The sequence below is a fragment of the Sciurus vulgaris genome (genome assembly GCF_902686455.1).
Source record: "Sciurus vulgaris genome assembly, chromosome: 7".
NCBI lineage: Eukaryota > Metazoa > Chordata > Mammalia > Rodentia > Sciuridae > Sciurus > Sciurus vulgaris.
This window is the reverse complement of record NC_136467.1, coordinates 26767414-26791893: the sequence shown is the minus strand read 5'-3', so window position 1 is coordinate 26791893 and position 24480 is coordinate 26767414. Positions and strand designations below refer to the sequence as shown.

The window sequence follows — 24480 nt, the reverse complement described above, 5'->3', positions numbered from 1 at the left end:
AATATCTCCCCTCCCACCCTGCAATCCATCAACCATCTCCACTTTACACTCTGGGTTATGACCAAGTCCACGTACTTAAAAGGGAGAAACCACGTAGACATCACACAAAGTTTCTCTTCTTTGAGACAGCAGGAAATTCCAGTTGCTTCATTCACCAGAGCCAGTTAAACTGCTAAGATGAAATGGGTGTTTAGGGAGATCACTGTGTCAGGACATAGACTTGATTTTCAGGGTTGAAGGAGGCCAGACAAAGATGAATGGATACAGAGTCTCAGCTCAAGGTCAAGGTCCTCTGAATCACAAAGAGCTGATGGGTCAGTCTGGGAGAGGAAACAAAATTCAGGGCCAAAAGGAAAAAACCCTGAACTAAAAATCTACAGTTTCGTTTGTAGGTATGAACACAGGTACAATACATGGCTGGCAGAGGTAAGAAGCAGACTCAGTGCTTGCTGAGATCCCCACACTTTTACAAGACGATCCTCCGGAAGTCTAAAGAATCTATATCCACGTCTGTGTCCTACCCTTGCTTCTCAAACAGGATACCTTCCCCTGTCACTTTTCCCAAGGCTGCTCTGTCTACAGCACCCGCGGCTCTTCTCCCACACTAATGAGCGAACAGTGGGGACGCGGCCAGCCCGACTGCCGCACTCCGCGCCCATTCCACCAAGGTAGCCAAGAAACTCCCGGAAGCCGAGAATCGTAGAGCGCCACCCGCGCCTGCCACCTGCGCTGCCTCCCTCTCGGGTCAGGCACCCCCACCCGAGAACCCGACACTCGCGGGGTTCCCGGCTCACAGCGGCCGGAGAGCCCAACCCGCGCCGCCAGGGGGCGGCAGGGAGCATCGGGCCGCGCCTCCCGCCCGTTCCCCTCCCCCGACCCGCCGGCCACTCACGGATTTTCACTCGGCGGTGGTCCAGGCGCGCGGCGGCGGCGTGCAGGGCGTCGAGGCGGCGGTGCAGCTCAGCTGTGCGGTGGCCCAGCGCGGCCGCCTGGCCCTCGAGCTCGCCGAAGATGTCCCCGGCGCAGCGCGACAGGTCGGCCAGCTGCGCCAGCAGGCAGACCAGGGCGTGCGAGCTGACCTGCTCCAGCGAGCGGAAGAGTGGCGCGCCCGCGGCCCCGGCCTCCACCGCCTCGGGCCGGCGCAACCGCGCGGGCTCCACGGTCCTCTGGTGGAAGGGCATGGCGCGGGGCGGGGGGCTGCTCCGGCCGGCGGCGCCGCGGGCCGCCCCGGGCGAGCGCAGCCCTTAATCCGCCCCCCGTCGGCGCGGGGCGCGAGTCTGCATGCAGCACAAAGAAAGGTCCCCGGCAGCGGCGGGGCGCCGAGGGGAAGCACGGCGGCTCCTGCCGGCGGGGGAGAGGCCGGGCAGGAAGGGCGCACCGACAGACTAGCGGACTCGCGGGCCGGCAGTCGGGGAGCCGCGGGAAAGGGATCGGGGGTCCGAGCCGCCTGGCGCCCGGCGGCGTCCTCCCACCAGCCGGGGTTGCCCTGCCGCGCGGCCAGAAGTTCCAGGAGCAGCTCCCGGGCGGGCGGCAGCGGCAGCGGCCGCGGCGGCGAGCGGAGCCGCAAGTCCCGCTGAAGTTTGCAGGCAGGCAGGAAAGAGCCGGTGGCTCCTTCCCTCCCTCCCGATTGGAGAGGGAGGAGGAAGCGGGGGAAGTGCCGCCGACACCGGGCGAGAGGGAGGGGAGGCGAAAGAAAGGAAAGGGGGAGGAGAAAAGGGCCGGCCCCGGGAACCACCTGCGGCTCCCGCGGCCGCCGCGCCCAGCGCCCTGCGCCCGCGGGCGGCGGCAGCCCCGGCGCCTCAGCGCACCCTGCCGGGGCCCGCACGGCCGCACAGTCCCGGGGCTCCCACGTCGCCGCCCACTCCTCTTCGAAGCCCAAGGGCGGTGGGCCAGAGCCTCCGCCCGTCCCCCAGGCCGGGGTGGAGCGCAGCGCGGGCGCCGCGGAGGCGGAGGCGACGGGACAGCCTCGGCGAGCCCCGCGCCGGCTGCTCACCTGCGCTCCTGCCAGCGGTGGCCGTGAGTCAGCCGCGCCCCGCCCCACGGGGAACGCCCCGGGCCCCGTCTGGGTTCCCCGGTCTCTCCCCTGGAAAGCGACCGAGGTTTCTGGACCACTTTGGTGACCTGAGAGGCGTCATTAAATCATCCAGCCAACCAGGAGTCCGAGTCGCAACTGGAAAAAGCATCGAAGTCTTCTTCAGAGAGCTTTGAAGGGTTTTCTTAGCGGGGGGATGCCCGGTGGCTTCCTGCCCCTCCGACTGGAGAGGTCCTGGCTGCCGTGTGCCTCATCTATTTCTTTACCTAAGCTTGAGAGTTGGGCGGCGGGTCACTAAAACCTAAATCACTGCAGGCAGGGCCTGGAAGACGGTTAAACTAAACGCTGTTGAGAACGTGGTCATGGGACCCGGCTAACTCAAACCTTCTGGTAAGAAGTATTTGAGGAGACTGAGTCCAATATCCCGAAGCGAAAATCCCACTGGCCTCATCGCTATGTTTGCTCAGAAAAGGAATCTCAGTTCTTTGGTTTCTTGCCCCCCAACTGACCCTCACTGCTGTACTGTTACATGGCCCTTTGGGAATCAGTCTCCCAGAGTGGTGCTGATTGTAAAATATGTAAGTGTATTCCTTCTCTCCCGGGCAGGAGCCATGCAAGGCAGATGCACTTGAGGAGAGCTCCTCTGGATAAAATTTAGCAGACAGAATTTATTTATTTAATTATTTATTTTTGCACTTTCCACTCTTGTACAGTGATTTTTACAATATGCACCTGTACTAATCTCTTTACCACCTACTGGAATCATCTTCGGGCTTGTTAATGAAGCACAAAGGAACTGCTGCAGTGGATGAAAAAAATGCTTTGAAATTTGCATAGTGCTTTGAAACACTGTATGAACATGAGCAAAAGTTCGAAAGTGTGCTGATTCCTCAAGAAGTATGTGTTGAGTGTCTGTTAGTAACTGCCCAAAGAAAAGGTGGTCCTGGTGGTGCAGCTGGTCATGGTGGCCTATGCAGGTAATTCCAGTGACTCAGAAGGCTGAGGCAGGAGGATCCCAAGTTCTGCAAGTTCTCCTAGGCAACTGAGGGACACCCTGTATCAAAAATTAAAAAGAAAAACAGTTGGGGATGTAGCTCAATGGTAAACAACCCCTGGCTTCCATCCCCACTACCAAAGAATCATCCCTGCTATCATGTCAATCCCAGTCTAGTAGCGGACCTGCATAATTTTTTTGGTGGGGGTAATGGGGATTGAACTCAGGGACACTCAACCACTGAGCCAACCCTGTTTTCTATTTTATGCAGAGGCAGGATCTCACTGAGTTGCTTAACACCTTCTTTTGCTGAGGCTGGCTTTGAACTCAACAGTCCTCCTGCCTCAGCCTCCCAAGCCACTGGGATTACAGGCGCGCTGCCACCACATCTGGCCTGCATAATATTTTAAAGTTATACACAATACAACTTGCAGATTTAAAATGTGCAATTCAGTGTTTTTAGTATATTCACATTTAATGCAAACATTATCACAATCTATTTTGGAACACTTCACCCCCCCAAAAAAAATTAATACTCCCCTCACACTCTCTTTTGCTAGCCATATATAACCACTTAGGTTTCTTTATATATTTACCTGTTTTTGGCATATCAATGAAATCAATCTTTTATGACTGACACTTTTTTTTTTTTTTTTTTTTTTTTTTTTTTTGCAGTGCTGGGGATTGAACCCAGGGCCTTGTGCTTGTGAGGCAGGCACTCTACCAACTGAGCTATATCCCCAGCCTGTGACTGACTTATTTCACAGTTTAATGTTTTCAACATTTATTCATGCTATATATAGCTCTTCAGTTCCATTTTATGGCTAGGTAACACCTCATTATATGGATATGTCAAATTTTGTTGATTCACTCAGTTGATAGTTGGGTTTCTGCTTACTGGTCGTTATGAGTACTGCTGCTGTGAACATTCATGTACAGGCTTTTGTAGATGAATGTTTTCATTCCTCTTGGTTATATACCTAGGAGTAGAATTACAGGATCATATGGTAACTCTATGTTTAGCCTTATGAAGTACCAGACTGTTTTTTTTTTTGTTTTTTTTTTTTGCGGTGCTGGGGATCGAACCCAGGGCCTTGTGCTTGCAAGGCAAGCATTCTACCAACTGAGCTATCTCCCCAGCCCCAGACTGTTTTCTAAAGCAGAGGCCCCAGTTTACATTCCCACAAGCAATGACTGAGGGCTCCAGTTTTTCCACTTCCTTAGCAACACTTATTATCTTTTTCTATTACAGCCATTCTCCTGGGTATAGTATCTCATGTTTTCATTTGCAGTTCCTTGATAGCTTTAGAGTGAGCATCCTTTTCATGTACTAATTGGCCACTTGTTTATCTTTGAAAGATAATTGAAGAAATGTCTGCTCAGATTTTCTTACTCATTTTTAAATCAGATCACTGTCTTTAGTAAGAGATAATCAATTTTTATATATTCTAGATACATGTCCCTTATCATGTATAACATTTACTTGCTAATTACTTTGTCATCATTAAATTAAGCATTTTTGTTTAGTTTATGCCTTCTGGACTGGAGGTATAGCAGCTCAGTGGTAGAGAGCTTGCCAGCATGGTCAAGGACTTGGATTTATCCCAGGCACAGCCCCCCGAAAAAAAAGAAAGAAAAAAGGAGGGAAAAACCCTGTCTGGTAAGGGTAGGTCTTCTTCTTCCACCTGTGTGACAACTTGAGCAGACCCATCACTTTCTTCTTCTCTCTCAGGTAACAGAACATCCTATTATTGGTTTAAGAAATAAAACCTGCTTTCTATAAACAAAATCTTTCCCATTTCCCAGCAGAGCCCTTCTGTGGGCAGAATTGTAGGCAAGGAGCTTGTTCCCACTTCCTCTCATGTTTTTCCAGCCAGTCTACGACCGCAGTGTGGGAAAGGAGGACAGTCCATGCTGGACCAGAGGACTGGAATGGCGCTCTGATAAAGTGGTATCATACCTGCTGGGCTTAGGGGGCACGATGCTTCAAACCGACTCTTGTGAACACCTTCCAGTCCCTCACTGGGAATGTCTGGCCACAGGCAATGAATTTTCTCTTTCTACTGCAACCTTGGTTTTCCTTCCATCCACTCCACATGGCTGCTTGCTATTGCATCCTATCAATCCTCCAGTGAGACCTTTTAGGAAGGCTATCTTTTAAAATGATCTCAGGGGCTGGGGTTGTGGCTCAGTAGTAGAGTGCTTGCCTACCACATGTGAGGCCCTGGGTTTAATCCTCAGCACCATATAAAAATAAAGGTATTATAGCCACCTACAACTAAAAAATATACGTAGTTTTTTAAAGAAACAATCTCAGGTCAGGTAGGGGTACACCTGTAGTCCCAGCTACTCAGGAGGCTCGGGCAGGAGATCATAAGTTCAAGGCCGGCCTCAGTATCTTATTTAGACCCTATCTCAAAATTAAAAAACAAAAAAAAACACCAACCAAAAAAAAAAAAAAAAACTTTTGTGTTTTGTTTTAAAAGGACTGGAGATGTAGCTGAGTGGTAAAGCACCCATGTATTCAATTACACACACACACGCACGCACACACACGAATGTAAGGCCGACCTTCTTACTGTGGATTCTACATATATTCTCTGAGAGTCATTTACCTTATGAAAGACTGAGATTGAAAGACAAGAGACTGCCTTGTAAGTATAGCCCTCTACTCTGCTGCCACAGGATGCTGTACTTTCCTTAGGTGGGAGTTGGCACCAGTCCACTGGTGGCCGGGAGCACAAACCAAGCTCTCAGCCACCTAGAGAAAGTCTCCCCCATCGTTTGGATATGACCTGAGGGTACTCCACCCCAAGTCTTGATGTGTAGAAATTTAATCTATGATGTTTAGAGGTGAGGCCTTTGGAAGGTGACTGGGGTCAGATATGGGCATTAGGATAGAGCCCCCATTATTGAATCCAAGTGGTTTCATAAGACAGAGACATAAAGAACCACACATTCATTCCCTGTCTCTTGCCATGTGATACCTTGTGCCACCTCAGGACTCTGCCAACAAAGAGTCTTCACCAGGGCTGAAGGTGTAGCTCAGTGGCTGAGCATGTGCTTAGTGTGAACAAGACCTGGGTTCCAACCCCATCATGCGCGCGCGCCGCACACACACACACACACACACACACACACACACACACACACACACACAGACTTATTTTTAAAGCAGTATTGGATTTAGAGAAAAATTGAGTAGGAAAAAACACAGTTTCCATATACTTCCTCACTTCCCCCAGCCCAACCCATTTCCGCTATGCCTCACTCTTTATAAAGTTAGCCTTCCTCAGGTATTTCATTATAGTAATGAACAATAGACAAATACACCTTCTCAGTGTTGTGTTAGATGCCAGTGCCCATGGTAGCAGTGTCAGGGAAGGCCTTCCTGAAAAGGCTACTTCAAAGTTAAAATATGAATGTAGCTCATGACCCAGTCATGGAATGATCTATGGGAAGAACATCCTCGAACAAAACACATAAAAGTTACAGGCAGGATTCAGTGTAGCTTTGTCCAAACAATTCCTCAAAAAGTCCTTCTTGATCTTTAGCCACTTGATTCTTTGTTCCTATTAGGAATGAGTGTCTACCCAATCCTCGACCATTTACTTTGAAATTTCTTTCTGCACTGTAATTTTCATAGTTGATTTTTATATTGGTTATGTGTCTTACCTTATACACCAATCACAGCTTCCCATTCAACATCCCATTGAGTAACATGTACAACAGAACAAAAACATACCAACCTATTTCAAGAAAAATTTTCCACTAAATTAAGTGATTGGGCTCTATCCAATAACGCGGTTGGTCTGGACTCAATAGCCATTAATAACTGAGAAAATAAGAAAGAAGCCCTGAGGTCCTAAGCCCCAGGCAGATGTGAAATGGTGACCAGTAATCTGCATTCTCAAGTCTCCATTCACATTCCTAAAGAGAGGATAAGAAATTCTGTGAAATCAATTCCAAGGCCAAAGTGCTGGAGATAGACACACACACACACACAAACACATATACGTATATATACATATATATACACATAGATATGTACGTTTATACATATAGAGATACATAAAAATATATAAAAGACTCCAAAAACAAGTACAAAGTACAGATAGAGTGCGTATATGTTATTGTTTAGATATTAGGTGTCCACAAAAAATTCATGTGTGAGACAATGCAAGAACATTCAGAGGTGAAATAATTGGGTTATGAGAGCCTTAACCCAATCAGTGTGTTAATTCCCTGATCGGGATTAACTGAGTGGTAACTGAAGGTGATTAGGGTGTGGCTGAAGGAGATGGATCATTGGGGGTGTACCTTTGGAGTATGTATTTTGTATCTGGCAAGTAGAATCTCTTTGCTTCCTGATCATCATGTGAGCCGCTTCTCTCTACCACACACTTCTGCCATGATGTTCTGCCTCACCTTGAGCCCCAAGTAATGGAGCCAGCTGTCTATGGACTGAGACCTCTCAAACCATAAGCCCCCCAAATAAATTTTTCCTCCTCTAAAATTGTTCTTGTCAGGTCTTTTAGTCATAGCAGCAAAAAGGTTGACCAAAATAGTATGCATCTTCCAACTTATTGATATGTAGTAAAAAATGTTACTGTACTTTAAAAAAGTCAATGGTGGGCTGGGGAGATGGCTCAGTCAGTAGAGTGCTTGCCTTGTAAGCACAAGGCCCTGGGTTTGATCCCCAGCACCCCCCCCCCCAAAAAAAAAGTCAATGGTCCCACAATTATATGTAATTATAATGCATCAATTTTAAAAAGGTTAAAAACCTAAGGGTTGATGCATTTTTAGTATTATCTAACCTACTAGAGGATAAAAGCAATAAGTCATCATGATATGAAAAACTTGCAACAAGCCCAGTGGGGTGTGCAATATAACATCCTTCTGCCCATGAAGTACTATGGCTATGAACCTGATTAGCCAAGGGAGAGAAACCTCTGTCCATCTGGAGTCTTTGATAAACCAAAGAATCTTTCCTGCTTTTAAGAGACACTGATAGGCAAGTAGGAATCCCCACCCCCATTAATGATAGCACTGGTCCTTGGTAGACAGAGATATTCTTAAAATGAAAATCTGATTGTGTCCCTCCCCAGCTCAAAACCTCCAAAGCTTTTCAGCTTTAAGTTTTTTGTCTTTGTTTTTATTTTTCAACTATTTTTTAGTTGTCAATGGACCTTTATTTTACTTGCTGAGAATCGAACCCAGTGTGTCACACGTCAGGCAAGCACCCTGCCACTGAGCTACACCCCAGCCCTGTTTTTGTTTTTTAATTGCCTTTAGAATTATTCCCAAAGAACTGAGAGACCACAAAGCTAAGAGGCCAGGAGGGTGTGGTCCCTGCCTTTCTCTTCTGCCCAGTTTCCTGTCTCCCCTCCTCTTCCTCTACAGCCTCCTCTGCCACCTTGTGTTCCAAGCCATACAGATTCATGTTTTCTTCAATGGGAACATCCTCCCTTCTCTATTTTCCATTCATTTGACTCATCAGGTTTTGGCTCAGATGTCACTTCCTTGACACTCCCCTCACCTCCCAGGCCAGATCAGGTCTCCCTATCATAGAACACTGAATTGCTAAACATGTAAGAGTTTGGACTTATATGTCTATGTAATTTGTGTTAATATTAGTCAGGGTCCTGAAAGGAAACAGATCAACTCAGATGGTTCTCAGATGAAAATTGTGAAGAGACACCAAACCTAGATGCTGGGTGCCCAGGAACTAGCAACCACAGCAAACTATTAAGGCCCCTGGGTTGAAGGGGTGTGACGAAGAACCACCGAGATGCCCCTCCAGGACTGGAACACTCTTCTAATAACAGATGGGTGTGCTAGGGCAAACAGGTCTCGGTCAAATCCCTCTCTGGAACCTGTCCTCCAGTAAAGGGAACTTCCTCACTCAAGGGCACAACTCCTCCCCCAGGGGCAACATGCAATGACTGATGAAGGGATAAGGGTCCAGCTCACTTGGCCCTGATTACAGGGCCATCCCTGCCACCTCTGCCTAGTAAGGTCTTCCCATGACTTCCCTACCCCAGGAGGTCATCCCAAGAGCACTTCCCTGCAAAGCTTGGACAGGGGAAGACTCAGAGACTGCTTCCCAGGGAACCTGACCTACAGAAAGGACCAAGGGGGAAAAAGGTATCACCCAAGTCTAGTAAGAGAAGCACTGTGAACAGGGAGGGAATTGGGGAGAAATATGGAAGCCTCCCCTCCTCTCCCACCTTTCCATCTGCTGTACCTCCCCATTAGTGGAAGCCACTGGGTGACATACATTCAAAGGAAAATCCTCCCAGGGTAGAATGGATGTAATTCAAAGGAAAAGTCTCCTGGGTTATCGTTGTGACACTGGGGATTTAACCTAGGGAAACTCCACCACTGAGCTACACCCCCAGGTCCCCTCCCCACATTTTCCCTGCTCCCGACACAGAGTTGTCCACATGAACCTGTAATCCTCCTGCTTCAGCCTCCCAAGTCCCTGAGATTATGGGTGTGCACCACTGTACCTGGCCTTGGCATCCATTTTTGCTATTCCCTCCAACAAAGAAACCTGGACATCCAACATGTGGGAAACATCCTTAGCCCCAGCATGATGTCAATCCAGTCAAGTTCTGAGAAGAACCTAAATCATCATGTTAAATACCTTCAGTACTTCATACTGGATAGCAGGAGAGTGAAAGGATGAAGAAGAAAAAAATCACTTAGCATGGATTACACACCCACCTCTATGACTATTTTGGAGGTCATAGCCAATCATCATAATTCCTTTCTTTATCACCACTGGAAGAAAGCCATATTCTCTTTACTCCCCTCCCCATCAGCACCTTTTGAGATAAACAAAACATTCATTCCTACAAGATATGAGTCCTGAGGACAATTTTCCATCATCTTTTTGGAAAAATGACCAAATTTCTCCTCAGTAATCTGCCAGTGCATACAATAACCAAGAGGGTAGTCTTAGCTTCCAATTTAATGGGACCATGCCATATTCTCTAGTGGAAGGCTCTGGCCTCTCTTGTTAACAAAAATCTTCCAATCAAAAGCCAGCTGGCAAGAGAAACCAAGGGATGTTGCATAAATCAGTCTTCTCAGGCATGAAGTATTGGGCAGGTGGAAAATACAGCAAGCTATAAGATAACCAGCACAATGAGGAGAAAGAGAAGTGACTGCCATGGGGGAAAGTGGGCCCAGGAGGAAGGGTTTGCCAGGATCTACAACATGGAAAAGATCATAGATGAGTTGTGAATATATCAAAAATTAAAGTAATTATACTAACTGGCAGATAATCCAATGGAGATATTCATCAGGCGATTGGAAGTAGGAACATAATCCTCAAGTGAGAGAAGTAGGTGGAAAATATACTTGAGACACTCAAAGGAGGGGGAAAAGTGGAGTTCAGGAAGTAGATGATATTAGATTCAACAAAAAATTTTGGACCACCCTCCCAAGGACTTCCACAGTTATTTTCATTTTGGGGGGGAGGGTTGGGTACCAGGGATTGAACTCAGGAGTACTGGACCACTGAGCCACATCCTCAGCTCTATTTTGTATTTTGTTTAGAGACAGGGTCTCACTGAGTTGCTTAGTGTCTTGCTGTTGCGGAGGCTGACTTTGAACTTGAGATCCTCCTGTTTTAGCCTCCTGAGCCACTGGGATTACAGTCATGCACCGTAGTGCCCAGCTTCACAGTTATTTTCAGATTCACAATAATATTGTGTAGAACTGTCTCCATTTTTGAGATGCAGATATAAATAAACTCAAAAAGATTCAGTGACTTTCTCAACTACACATTGAAAAGAGGGTTGGTCTTTGGGGATCACCACCCCAGGAAAGAGAATAAACAGGGAGTCTATTCTCTTACATGTCAAGGATTGTGCTGGGCATTGTGTGCATGATTTCTCACTTAATTCTTATGTAATATGAATTTTAGTTTTATCTTACTCACTTCATGGCTTAAGTAGCCAAGAAGCTCAGCAAATTTAGGGATCTTGCCCAAGATCACAACCTAGGAAGCAGTAAAGTTAGGCTTTGAACCAGGGCAGGTACTAAGATTCCTTAATTGTTCAACTATACCACATTACAGGAGTCCAAAATGCATTTAAATGTGGAGAGAAGAGCCAGGAACAGTGGCACACTCCTTTGTAATCCCAGTGACTCAGGAGCCCGAGTCAGGAGGATTGTAAATTCAAGGTCAACTTTGGCTGGGAGTGTAGCTCTGTTGGTAGAGCACCCCTGAGCTCAATCCCCTGTACCAAAAATAAATAGGGAGAGAAGGAAGATCCAGGACAAGGAATCAAAAAAGGGTTGCTCAAAGCAGTCAAAAGAAGATCTAAAATAACCTAGAGTCTTGAAATTCAATGAAGGAGAGTATGTTTTCTTTGGGAGAGGAGTTCCAGAATTGCTACAAATCACCTATGAAACACTCCAGCAATTGCTTCACATACCCAGGTCTCTTATTTCCTCATGATGAAAAGTATAAAGCCCTCTCCACTGCCTCCAAACTTAGCTATATTTATTCTCATTACCTCCTCTTCCATCTTGAAGCAGAGCTCAACTCTCCCCAAGATATTCTCCTTACCTGTCCTTAAGATTCCATCTGTTCCCACGACCTTCAAGACCTGCACCACTCTTCCTACCCTCTTTTATTTTATATCCATAGCTGCTCCCTACATTTGCTTCTTAACATTTAAATACACTCAGGACTCCCTCACAAAAAGATTAAAACCCTTCTCCTCATCCTGGTTCCTTGTTTAATTAGCCACCACCATTTCTCCCTCCTTTCTGTCATGCTCTCCCTTCCAGGATCGTCTGCATCGAAGGTCCACAAGCCATTCACTACAATCTGCCTTGCCACCCATCCTTCCTTTGAAATGGTTCTGTTGATGTCTCCATTGCCTTCCTTCTTGTTTTGGTTCCTGGGTGTATACTGCATCTCACATTACTGACCATTCCTCTGTTCCAAAATTTTGTCCCCAGGTTTCTGCCATTCTCCTCCTATTTATTCTCATTATAACATTTCCCTAACTTTGGGGGCTAAAAACTATGAACATACCCTCCAGAAAATGCACATATGTGAAAAGCATGACTTTTATTTTCCTGAACCTCTAAAGTCATCACAGATTCTCTGTGGGTTAATGTACCTCTGTCCACACCGGGGACCCCAGCAACTCAACCATGGCTGTCTTGAGCTATTGCTTAACTACTGATAACACCCAAATCCTTATCTCAAAGCAGGGTGCTCATGTCATTTCTTACCACTCACTAGCTGTACAGGCTTAGGGAAAGTTATTCACCTCTCACAGTTCATTTCCTTATCTGTAAAATGAAGATTATAACGTGATAATCATTATGGTAGTTGTGAGAATCAGTTATAACATGCCAAATGCTTAGACATCACCTGGTACATAGTTGCTTAGTACTCAATAAATGTTTATTGTATTATATAACTATTATTATATAATTCTGTTTCCCTATTCCCTGCCCCATGCTCTTCTTCCACATCCATCTCCAAATCAATAAATTTCACTGATAATGTTTCAACCTGAAAGTCTCATAGACATGTCCAACACTGAGTGCATCTACTCCACCATCAAAACCTGTTCTTCCTTTTGCATTTCCTGTGCCTGAACTAATTCTCATAGCCATGGAGTCCTCTCCTCAGAATGACAGTCTGTAAACTTAGATACAGTTATTCAGTTGGCTACAGATATGCCACCCAAATAATATCCTTCCATCCTGTCCATAAAGGAGGGTATCACAGAAGTCTACCAAATGCCTTCCTGATGCCATATTTCCATTCTTCTGTTCTACAGGTAACCATCTCAAAAATGAACTAAGAATCTGTGATGCAGAGAGAAAATAGAATGAGCTATAGAAAATGAAATGCAAAGGAATTTAGCAAGATCCTGTCTCAAAATGAAGAATAAAAAGGACTGGAGATGTGGCTCAGCAGTAAAGCATGTTGGGTGCAAGCCTCAAAACCAAAAATAAATAAATAAATAAAAATGAAATGCAGCAAATATCCTTTAGCATCTCAATCAGAGCAATTAGAAATAAATTCCATAATTATTCAACTATAATCCATGAAATTTACAAAGAACACGGACAAAGAGCAAAGAAAACCTAAATCAGAACTAGGTCAGAAACATTTCTTCCAGTCAATTTCACCCACACCTTATTAAGAAGGAATTGGAAGTACAAAATTAGAGTTATATTCGCTTTAGCATGTTTTTTATTTTTCATATTTAGGTTAATTGGTTGGTAAATGGTTTCTGGTTCATTCCATCCTATGGATTACTCCCTGCAGAGCTGTTTTCATGCAGTAGCCATTTAAAATTCAGTTGTCTTTGTCAACTGACAATACTAAAAACAACTTATAAGCCCATTATTTTGTTTGCTGTGAATAATGTTTACAGAACTTTCTTTTAAAAGTGGTGTTAGCCAATCAATAAACGGGCTAAGGAACAGACACTTCACAGAAGATGCTATACAATCAATCAACAATGTATGAAAAAATGTTCAACATCTCTAGCAATTAGAGAAATGCAAATCAAAACTATTTTAAGATTCCATCTCACTCCAGTCAGAATAGCAATTATCAAGAATACAAGCAACAATAAATGTTGACGAGGACATGGGGGAAAAGGAATACTCATACATTGCTGGTGGGACTGCAAATTGATGCAACTACTCTGGAAAGCAGTATGGAGACTCCTTAGAAAACCTGGAATGGAACCAACATTTAACCCAGCTATACCATTCTTTGGTTTCTACTCAAAGAACTTAAAATCAGCAAATTACATTGATGCAGCACTGTTTAGAGCAGCTAACTCTGGAACCAACCTAAATGTCCTTCAACAGATGAATGGATGAAGAAAATGTGGCATATATACACAATGGAATATTACTCAGTCTGAAAGAAGAATGAAATTATGGCATTTGCAGGTAAATGGATGGAGTTGGAGAATATCATGCTAAGTGAAATAAGCCAGTCTCAAAACACAAAAGGCCAAATGTTTTCTCTGATATGTGGATGCTGATCCATAATGGGGTTGGGTGGTGGGAGAGAAGAATGGAGGAACTTTAGATTGGACAGAGGGGAGTAGAGGTAGGGAGAGGGGGTGGGGATGGGAAAGATGGTGGAATGAGATGGGCATTATTAATAATGGGCATTATTACCCTATGTACATGTAAGATTACACAGTGTGACTCTGCATCCTGTATAACCCAGAGAAATGAAAAGTTGTGCTCCATTTGTATATGAGTAAAAAAAAAAATTAAAAAATAAAAAATAAAAGTAGTGTTAGGAACAGTGTAACCTTCCAGAGAAACAAATATTTTTTAAAATTTTGTTTTAGTTGTAGATGCACACAATACCTTTATTTTATTTTATTCATTTGCTTATGTGGCGCTGGAGATGGAACCCAGTGCCTCACACATGTGAGGTAAGCACTCGCTCTACCACTGAGCCACGATCCCAGCCCCAAGAGAAACAAATATTTTTTTCTCTCATGATAAAGTTCTTTTTTTCTGGTGCTGGGGATCAAACCCAGGGACTTATACATGCTAGGAAGACATTCTACCACTGAAATACACCCTCAATCCTAAAAATTTATAACTATCCCTAGTTCTCTTTACATTTTGATCTCCATGACAAATTTGGTCTCTGAGACAAATTCATCATATTATAGTGTCTGGAGTGGCCTTCCTAGATAGGAAATGTGTATTCTATGAGTACCCACATCACCACTATCATGATTACTAACCTATTCTATTTTCCGTGGTCAGTCTTTAACATTTTGTATTTTTTACATATGAGTCGCTTCAAATCCTAGGCAAAAAAGGTGAGATATGCATTAAATTTAACTTACTGGTGAATTATTTAATGAATGCCATCATTCACAATTAACCCACCTGACAACAGTGGTGACCACCGTACAGACTGGACAGACCAAGTCAAGTCCATGAATCATGCCTGCCTCATCTGGGTTTAGCAATTATCTCATTCAAACAGTATCCTCTGTCTTTCCAGTGTCCACACCTCAAATACCATTTAAGGTGATGAAATGGGCCATGTCCCAGTCTTAATTGTTTTATTCTTCATCCTCGGAAAGAAGGGGAGACACATGGTCAAACATTAGGTTATTAAATCATGTCTCTGAATCAGGCACCGGGGCATGAACTTCCTAGCTCCTTAGGAGGCTGAGGGTAAAGGATCACAAGTTTGAGTCCAGCCTTGGCCAATTAGTGAGAACCCTGTCTCAATATAATAAAATTTAAAGGGTTGGGGATGTAGCTCAGAGGTAAAGTGCCCCTGGGTTCAATTCCTAGCACCACAAAACAATAAAATAAAATAAAAAATTGTGTAGCTGAAACGAGAAAAGGTCCAAAATTCTCTATAATAAAAAATGGAAAATAAAGGAAATTATTTCATGAAGCCATGAAAAAAATGTTTCTTCTAGCATTACTTATCTATAGAGATTGCTTGTATTTCCTACCTGCAATAATTTTTGTTTTGTTTTTTTCTTTTTTTGACCATGAACATCTAAGAATGGCATAAAAAGCTGTTCTTTCCCAGTTATGGGGAAGTACTTTAAGTTTAGGATTCTTGCTTTACTTTTTTAATTTTCAACCACAAATTAAACCTAATATTTGTATGTGACATTCTTTGACAAAGTAGGTAAATACGAGAAATCATTTTCTTATTAATTTCTAGGAAATAAATCTTTACTCAGAAAAAAATTTTCATTTATGTATATTTGTTTATTTCCATTTTTCATATCTCATGAAAGTGGCTAGTTATAATTTTGGCTATTTCTTTTGAAAAATTCATATGCTAAACTTGACAAGGGAACACTATCAGGAACATAGTAATTCATCATCTGGTGCAGGTAACTGATTGTTGGCAAGATTGGCCATCCCCAAGGATCAAACCCAAAGAGCTTCTTCATTAATTGGAAACCGAAGCATTCTTAGAAATTTCCATGGTGATATATCTTAATCAGAGGTGCTACTATGCTGGGTCCCTCCCTCTCTTTTTTTTTAGACGCTACAAGAGACTTTACTAATATGCTCACAGGGTCACTTTTTCCCCCTTAACTTGCAAAAGTCCATTGTTTGGGTATTCTCTTTTTCTGGAAGAAGGACTCCTAAGCTTTATGTTTCATAAAACCTGGATCTATGCCTCATCTCAATGAAAAGCAATGTAGCAGGATACTTTTCTCTAAAGACTGCAACTACAGTCCTGCTTTACTGCACAACACCAAAGACAAACACTGTGTCTAGTCACATCATTTATACAAGACTATTGTAAAAATAATATGGAAATATAATCTGGAGAGAATTAATATTAAGTAAGCCACACTATAATTTCAATAATTAGCTTTTAACTTCTATTAATAATTTAGCCATAATTCACATTACCTAATAAAGTAGGAAAACCTGGCAATAATTCAATATATAATTAAGATGTCATAGACATGACCAGATTTTTAAAAATTTGTGCCTCTTAAAAAGTTGAAATAATACCCTCTGCATCTCCCCTTCCAGAACAAGGTATACATTTTTTTAAATAACTAATATGTTAAGACCATAGAAAATTACATATCCATTACCACTTATTGGTGGATACTATAAAGTTTTGCCAAATCAGAGCATGTATGATAAATGAGAATCTTTCATCAGAAAGCACTCTTTCTATAGTTTACATCCAGCAATTCTAATCCCAAATATGCTTGCTAATTTTAGCTAGCAGGAATTCTAGAGAGAAAGGTACTTCTCAAGGTGGCTTGGTACTCAAAATCACTTAGATTTTTGTGGTCCATTGTCAACACCTCAAATTATACTGAGAAAAAATCAGGAAGCCAAAGGGAAATGTAGAGTACAATTCTAAGCAAGCTATAATTTTATTCCTGTAGTTTGCTCCTCTCCACTGAAAGTGGCTCTAGTTTGTATGGACTATGGCTTACAGTCACCCCTTAGAGTATGTTACAGACATCAGCCCAGAGTTCACTAGGACCATTAGCACAGAAACTGTCATGGAGTTTTACACATAGTAGGTTTTCACCCCCAAATATCTGTGGGTTATTAACCCATGAAGATTATGGGAAATCATACAGACTATACATTTCTTGGATAACCTTACCTACAATCCCACCTGGGTTCTAAACTTCTGTGCTCCTTCCACAAAGTTGCTTTTAATTGAATTATGCTTCTAATTCCATAGTGGAAATAAAATTTCAGGGAAGTACTTTTGCACTTGGAAAGTGAAGAGATGATATCAAAGCCAAGCATGTCTTATAAAGTTGAGGTTAGGGAGGGAAAGTAGGAAGCTAGTAATTCCAGAAAGTATCCTGATGCTGGAATTATGACAGACTTCCTGCTTTAAAAATGACTGACATTTTCAAGGCACATACCAGTGGGCATGACGCCAAGGGCTGTGCATGCTTTATCTCACTTAATATCTACAAATAGACCTGTAAAGAAGGATTTATTATTACCTCCATTTACAGGTAGGAAAACAGATTCAGGGAAATGGTGTAACAATGAACAGCTATATACAGCAGACAGGCTGGGTTTCAGCTTAGCCTGTCAGACACAGGAGTTCGGACTTAGAAACATTATGCCAATGTTTCTCAAAGTTTGAAACAGAATCTCTAGCAATGTGTGACAGGATTTTTTTTAGTATACAATAAAAATTGAGAAAGTCATTTATTTTAGATACTTTTGGTACTGGAGGATTAAACCCAGAGCCTCACATGAAAAAATAAATAAATTTCTTTCTTTCTTGGCATTGGGGATTGAACCCAGGAACAGTTTACCACTGAGCTGTAGCCTTAGCTCTGTTTTAAATTTTTTATTTTGAATCAGAGACTTGCTAAATTGCTGAGGCTGGCCTTGAACTTGTAATTCTTCTGCCTCAGCCTCTACTGTCTCTGGGTCTCTGGAATTACAAGGGCGTATGTACCACCATACTGGGCAAAAGTCATTTCTTTTGGAAGTTTTTCATCCTTCTTTTTCCTATTGAAGAGAAAGGCTCAGTTTGGTGCTAAATCGTTAACATCTCTCTCTCTGAGATGGAGCTAGGACTCAGCCTTTGGCAGGCAGTGTGGTATGTAACTAGAACTTAACAAGTATTTTCATGGTATTTGTTTTTCATAGACTTCAGGTTTATGGAAAGTGACATGGGTTTTTCATTACACTGTGAAATAAATTTTTCTTTTTCAGCATATATATTTAAATACTGAGCACATTTAAAGAAAACTATTATATATAATCACTTTTATGGTTAGACTATTATCCCTAGTTATCCAAACACTAATCTTGGTGTTGCAGTGAAGATACTTTGTAAATGTAATTAAAGTCCAGAAATACTTGACATTTTGGCGGGGGATGGCAGGACCAGGTCTCACTATGTTGCCTAACTCCTGATCAGAAGCAATCCTCCTGCCTCAGCCTCCCAAGTACCTGAGACTACAGGTACATGTCACTGTCTGGCTCACTTGAGTTAAACTAAGGGAGAGGGTCCTTCCTGGATTATCAGGATACCTACAATGGAAAAGGGAGGCAAAAGACAATCAGGGGAAAAAATGTGAAAAAGCAGAAGACAAGAGTGACAAAGATGCAAACCAAGAGAGGTGGTTAGCCACGAGAAACCAAAAACAGAGGAACGAAGTCTGTGCGAGAGCCTCCCAAAGGAACAACACTTGATCAATGCCTTAACTTCAGCTCAGTGAAACCAATTTTGGATTTCTGACCTCTAAAACTGTAAAAGAAATTTGTGTAGTTTTGAGCCACTTGACTTTCTGATAATTTATTATAGCAGCTTCTTTTATTATTGATGCTTCTAATCAAACCTCTTGGCAAATTCCAACTTCCATGCCTTTTGATGCGCCACCCCTTTGTTGCCAGTGAATTTCCTAACCATCTTTAAGTTCAACTATTAGTGGCTCTAACTCGTTGGTACTGTAGTTTCCTAGAAATTGTTCTTCTCTCTTATTTGTGACTTCTCATTTAATGTGAACTTTTTATTCCCTCCTCTTCTCTGTTCCATTGTCTAGTTGCCGGGTTTATTCTAAACAGGGTTCCACAGAGACCTAGCAGCTGTCTGCTGATGGTTCAGATGAGAATAAACTATACAATCACAACTATGTATCAGGAAGTTGTGAAAACTGAAATCACTCTCTGCTTTTCTGATGTTCCTTGTATAAGAACTTTTCATTCTAGGAATTCTGAAGAAATTTAAGTAAATACTGAAATAGCAGTTTAATAATTCCAAATTTTAGGAAGGGAAAGGAGAAACGTTAATTTAATAAATGCAGGTTTTTACAGAATTTAAAAGAAAAATGTTATTTGGGGCATTCTAGGCACAATTATTATAAGTTGTACTTGAGGGCTGAATGCAAAAGATCTGTTCCATGGCTGGATTACAGACTCTCCCAGGGCAGGAGGAGATTGTGTTCCCTGTATGTTGAGACTGTCCTTTTGTCCAGAACTGAGTGCTCATTGCAGGCATTAAAACTAACAAATAAAAACTTCAATTAAAAAAGAGACCTTATTATGCTAAAATATACAAATATAAACATGAATAAATATACACTCCACATACAAATCCACAATAAGTTGCTAATGAATCTGGAGAACAAACACTAAATCATTTTGACCACAAACTTCATATTTTGAGATATAACAAAGCTGAAAGAATTCATCCACCAGCCCTCTCTGTGTTAAGAAATATTTAAAAGAAGTTCTTCAGAGAGAAGAAAAATGATAACCAACAGAAATATGGACCTATGTAAAGGAATAAACACTGCAAATAGTGACTACATGAATAAATTATAAGTTTTTGGCTTCTCATTACTTATATGATAATTGAATGTTTAAACAAATATAAAAGTAATGTATTACAGAGCTAGTAACATTTGTATATGGAAAAATGTATGACACCAATCATGTAAAGGCTAGAAGGGGAGACATGGAAATACGCTATTATAACTTACCTAAAACACAGCAATATAATATCACTTAAGGTAGACTGTGATACATTAAAGATGCATTATAAATCCAAAAGCAATCACTAAGATAACAAAGCTAATAAACTAATAATGGCAATAATATAAAATCATAAACATAACATTTAACTGTACTAAAGAATAAGAGAAAAAGAAAAGAAAAAAACAGATGACACAAATGGAAAACAAGATAATATAATTAAAACTAAGCATGTCTATAATCACATTAAATGTAAATGACCCAACATCCCTAATAACAGGCAGAGATCATGAGGATGTAATTTAAAACAAAAAGAACCAACTCTGTGCTACTTACAAGAAATATACTTTACTGCTGTAAAAAGAAGGTCAATTCATAATGATAATAATATCAGTTTATCAAGAGGACATAACAATCATAAGCAAGCTTATTTTTGTGTGTATTGTCGGGGAGGCTTGAACCTAGAGGCATTCTACCACTGAGCTACATAGCTACATTCACAGTCATTTAGATTTTTTTCCTTTTTCTTTTCTTCTCCTTCTCCTTCTCCTTCTCCTTCTCCTTCTTCTTCTTCTTCTTTTTTTTTTTTAAAGACATGGACTCATGTTTCCCAGGCTGACCTCAAACTCACAATCCTCTTGCCTCAGGCTCTGGAGTAGCAGGGATTATAGGCATGTGCTACGTACCTAGCAAAAGGTCTTAACTCTGACCCAGCTTCTAATTTAAGGAATTAGAAAAATAAAGCAAATTAAAACCAGAGTAAGCAATAAAAGAGGAAATAAAATAAATAGAAGCTGGAGAAAATCAGGGAAATCAATATACAAAAATCAACCATATTTCTGTATACTAGCAACAATTGGCTATTATAATTTATTTACTTATGTGGTACTGGGGATTGAACCCACAGGTACTCTACCTCTGAGCTACATCGCCAGTCCCTTTTTTTTTTTTTTTTTTTTTTTTTTGAGACAGGGTCTCACTAAGTTGCCAAGGCTGGGCTCAAATTTGCTATCCTCTTGCCTCCCAACTTTCTGGGTTTACAGGCTTGTGCCACCATGCCCTGCTTCTAATTTTTAAAAATGTAATTTATAGTAGCATCAAAAATTTGTAAAAATATTTTGAAATAAGTCTGAAAAAAAATGTGCAAGACCTCTACACTAAAAACTCTACAATACTGCTGAAACAAGATGAAGAAGACCTAAACAGATGGAGGGATACTTCGTTTGTAGGTCAGAGTATTAACATTGTTCAGATGGCAGTTCTCCTCAAATTGATCTATGAACTCAATGCACTCTCCATCAAAATCCTAATTGGTAATACCAGCTACAACATGGATGAACCATGAAGACACTGCTGAATGAAAGAAAATGCAAAAGGGCACAAGCTAGGCATGTAGCTCAGTGGCAGAGTGCGTGCCTAGCATGTGTAAGGTGTAACCCCAGCACAGCCTCCCACCAAAAAGAAAAATGAACAAAAAAGCACATATTTATGATTTCATTTAGAAAAAACATCCAAAAAAAAGTCAAATCTGTAGAAGTAGAAATTGGTTTACTAAAGACTGGTAGGGAGGTAATGGATACAAGTTTTTTTGGGGGGGGTGATGAAAATATCTAGAATTGAATTGTGGCAATGTTTGTACAACCTTGTGAATACATTAAAACTCACTGCATTGTATATTTTAGAATGGCTAAAATGGTGAATTTTTATCTCAATTTTTAAAAATCTGCCTAAGGGGGAGGAAGCCATTAGGCACTTTGGTAATAATTGATAAGTTGATTCCAAAATTCATATGAAAATGTGAAGGACCTGAATATCCAAAACAATTCTGGAAAAGCAGAAGGCTGCTGAAGGGCTGGATCTACCCGATTACAAAGCTCTGGTGTGATCACAAGGAATCTGTGGCATAAACTGATATGTACTTGGCTATGAGTTCATTTTTATTGTGTCCTAAAGTTTTTAAGGTATAAATATTCAACCCAAGAAACTGACTGCTAGATATCTACCCTATATAAATGCTGGCACATGTGTAGAAAGAGAAATGGATATAGATGCTCCCTGTAGCTTCATTAGTACAAACAACTAAATTGGCCATCAAAATAGGACTAGTTAAGTAATCCATTGTAGATCCACATCATGTACTACCTGGCAGCAGTTGAAAGAAATAAGATGGACCTTCTGTACTGATGTGGAAAGAACTCCAAGACATATTATGTGAGACAAGCAAATCACACTGATTAGCATGTTTAAGTTTTTAAATAAAACACACCAAAAACCATCTATATTTCTGTATGTGGACATATACCTATAGGTAACAGTATAGAAAAGAACTGGAAGTCTCTACCTCAAGCTGATCATTTCTTTTTTCTTTTCAAATTTTTTTAAATATATTTTTTAGTTGTAGGTGGACACAATACCTTTATTTTACTTTTATGTGGTGCTGAGGCTCAAACCCAGGGCCTCAGGCATGCTAGGTGAGCACACTACCACTGAGCCACAACCCCAGTTCACTCTTTTTCAATTTTATTATTATTTCTTATTTTTTATTTCTATTTTTTGTACCAGGGATTGAATCCAGGGGTGCTTAACCACTGAGCCACATTCCCAGCACCACCCACACTTTTATTTTTTCCATTTTTGAGATGGTGCCTTGCTAAACTGCTTAGGGTCTCACAAAATTGCTGAGGCTGGCTTTGAACTTGCAATCCTGTTGCCTCAGCCTCTCGAGTCGCTGGGATCACAGGCATGTACACCGTGTCTTGCTCTTTTTGAATTTTTACTGCAGAGTAGAAGATTGAATCCAGGGCCTTGCTAGGCAAGCAATCTACCACTGAGTCACGTCCCCAACCCTTCCAACTGATCGCCGAGTTTCCTCTGGGAGGGAATGGGGATTGGAAGCAGTTTAAGGGGGCTTTCGCTTCATTTTTTTGTTTGAATTTTTTGCACAACTAGAACTTCTTTAAAATAAATGAAAGAGGATAAATTTTTTTACTGAGCATAAATGGTATATCGACTATAATGTAAAATAGGTAAGGTCCCTGCCAAATGGTAATGGCTAAATATACACAATTTGAGTTAGCAAGTTATTAGGGACCTATGTGCATAACTTTCAATAATAAAGTGATCCAATGGTACTAAGAGACTTTTAAAAAGGGTCAATTACCGTAGAACACAAGGATCATACGATGTAATTAGTTTTATTAATGGATGATCTAACTAATCAATTGTTTTTAAGAAGTTCATCTATAGGTTCCTTGTTGGAAACCTATTTTTCCCACAGAAAGACCATTTGGTTTTTAAGGAAAAAAAAATCTATTGTGTTAGTCATGGTGATAGATGCCTATAATCCCAGCTACTCAGGCGGCTGAGGTAGGAGGATCACAAAATTCCAAGTCAGCTTCTAACAATTTAGCAAGACCCTATCTCAAAAGAAAAAAAATAATAATAATAATAAGCAAGCACAGTGGCACACACCTGTAATCCCAGTGGCTTGGGAGGCTGAGACAGGAGGATTGCAATTTCAAGGTTAGCCTCAGTAATTTAGCAAGACCCTAAGCAAATTAGCAAGACCCTTTCTCAAAATAAAAACATAAAAAGGATTGGAGATGTGGCTCAGTGGTTAAACGCCCTGGGCTTAATTCGTGGTACCAAGAAAGGGGTGGGTGTGGGGGCTTGGTGTTGCACACACCTACAATCCCAGTGACTCTGGAAGTTGAAGCAGGAGGATTGCAAGGTAAAGGCCAGGTTTGGCACTAAGTGAGACTCCGTCTCAAAATATAAAGGAAGGTCTGGGGAATGTAGCTCAGGGGTACAACACTCCTGAGTTCAATCTCTAATATCACAAAAATAGGTGATAGATAGATGATAGATAGGGGATATAGCTCAACGATAGAACATTTACCTAGTATGGGCATAGTCCTAGGTTCCCATCCCCAGCACAAGGAAAACACAAACATACAAACTATGGTGTCATTGTTCTTTGATGGGATACATTGGAAATGCTATGGAAATTAAAGCCAAAAAATGCATTGAACATGAGGGAGGAGCAAGGAGTGCACCAAATTTAAAGAGATACAACATTTTATCCCTCAGGAAGAGTAAGAATCAATATGGCTCTCAGATGTAGTCTACTTATGGGCAGCTGGGTTGTTAGTCTTTCTGAACTGTCAGAATCTTGAATCGAATAATACAAGAACAAAGAACTATTAGAAAACATTTGAGACCATATACTTTACCCTCCTAGATCCCCAACACTGCCTGATCAGTTTCTGAGAATGTGGAAGTTTTGAAGATTTTTTGAGTTCACATCTAGCTGTGCTTCTTACCATGAGACTTTGAGCAAGTAATTTAACCATAACCATCTTCATCTGTAAATAAGGGGATAAGGCCAGGTGCTGTGGCACACACCTATAATCCCAGTGACTCAAGAGGCTGAGGCAGGATGCCAACTTGGGCAATTTAG

The 24480-nt window shown here is 41.7% G+C and overlaps 1 protein-coding gene and 1 long non-coding RNA gene across 4 annotated transcripts in view; both read right to left on the bottom strand.

The window, feature by feature from the left end:
• NHSL1 (NHS like 1) overlaps positions 1-1331 on the bottom strand; it is a 235834-nt gene extending 234503 nt beyond the window's left edge. For both annotated transcript variants that reach the window (XM_079148018.1, XM_079148020.1), the window contains exon 1: positions 893-1331. In XM_079148018.1, coding sequence (XP_079004144.1) covers positions 893-1181 — 289 coding nt within the window. In that variant the 5' untranslated portion in view covers positions 1182-1331. The remainder of the gene's footprint in view (positions 1-892) is intronic.
• A 678-nt stretch (positions 1332-2009) lies between these two features.
• Positions 2010-24480, bottom strand: part of LOC306666147 — a 58855-nt gene continuing 36384 nt past the window's right edge. For both annotated transcript variants that reach the window (XR_013765207.1, XR_013765208.1), the window contains one exon: positions 2010-3086. This is a non-coding gene — a long non-coding RNA (uncharacterized lncRNA). The remainder of the gene's footprint in view (positions 3087-24480) is intronic.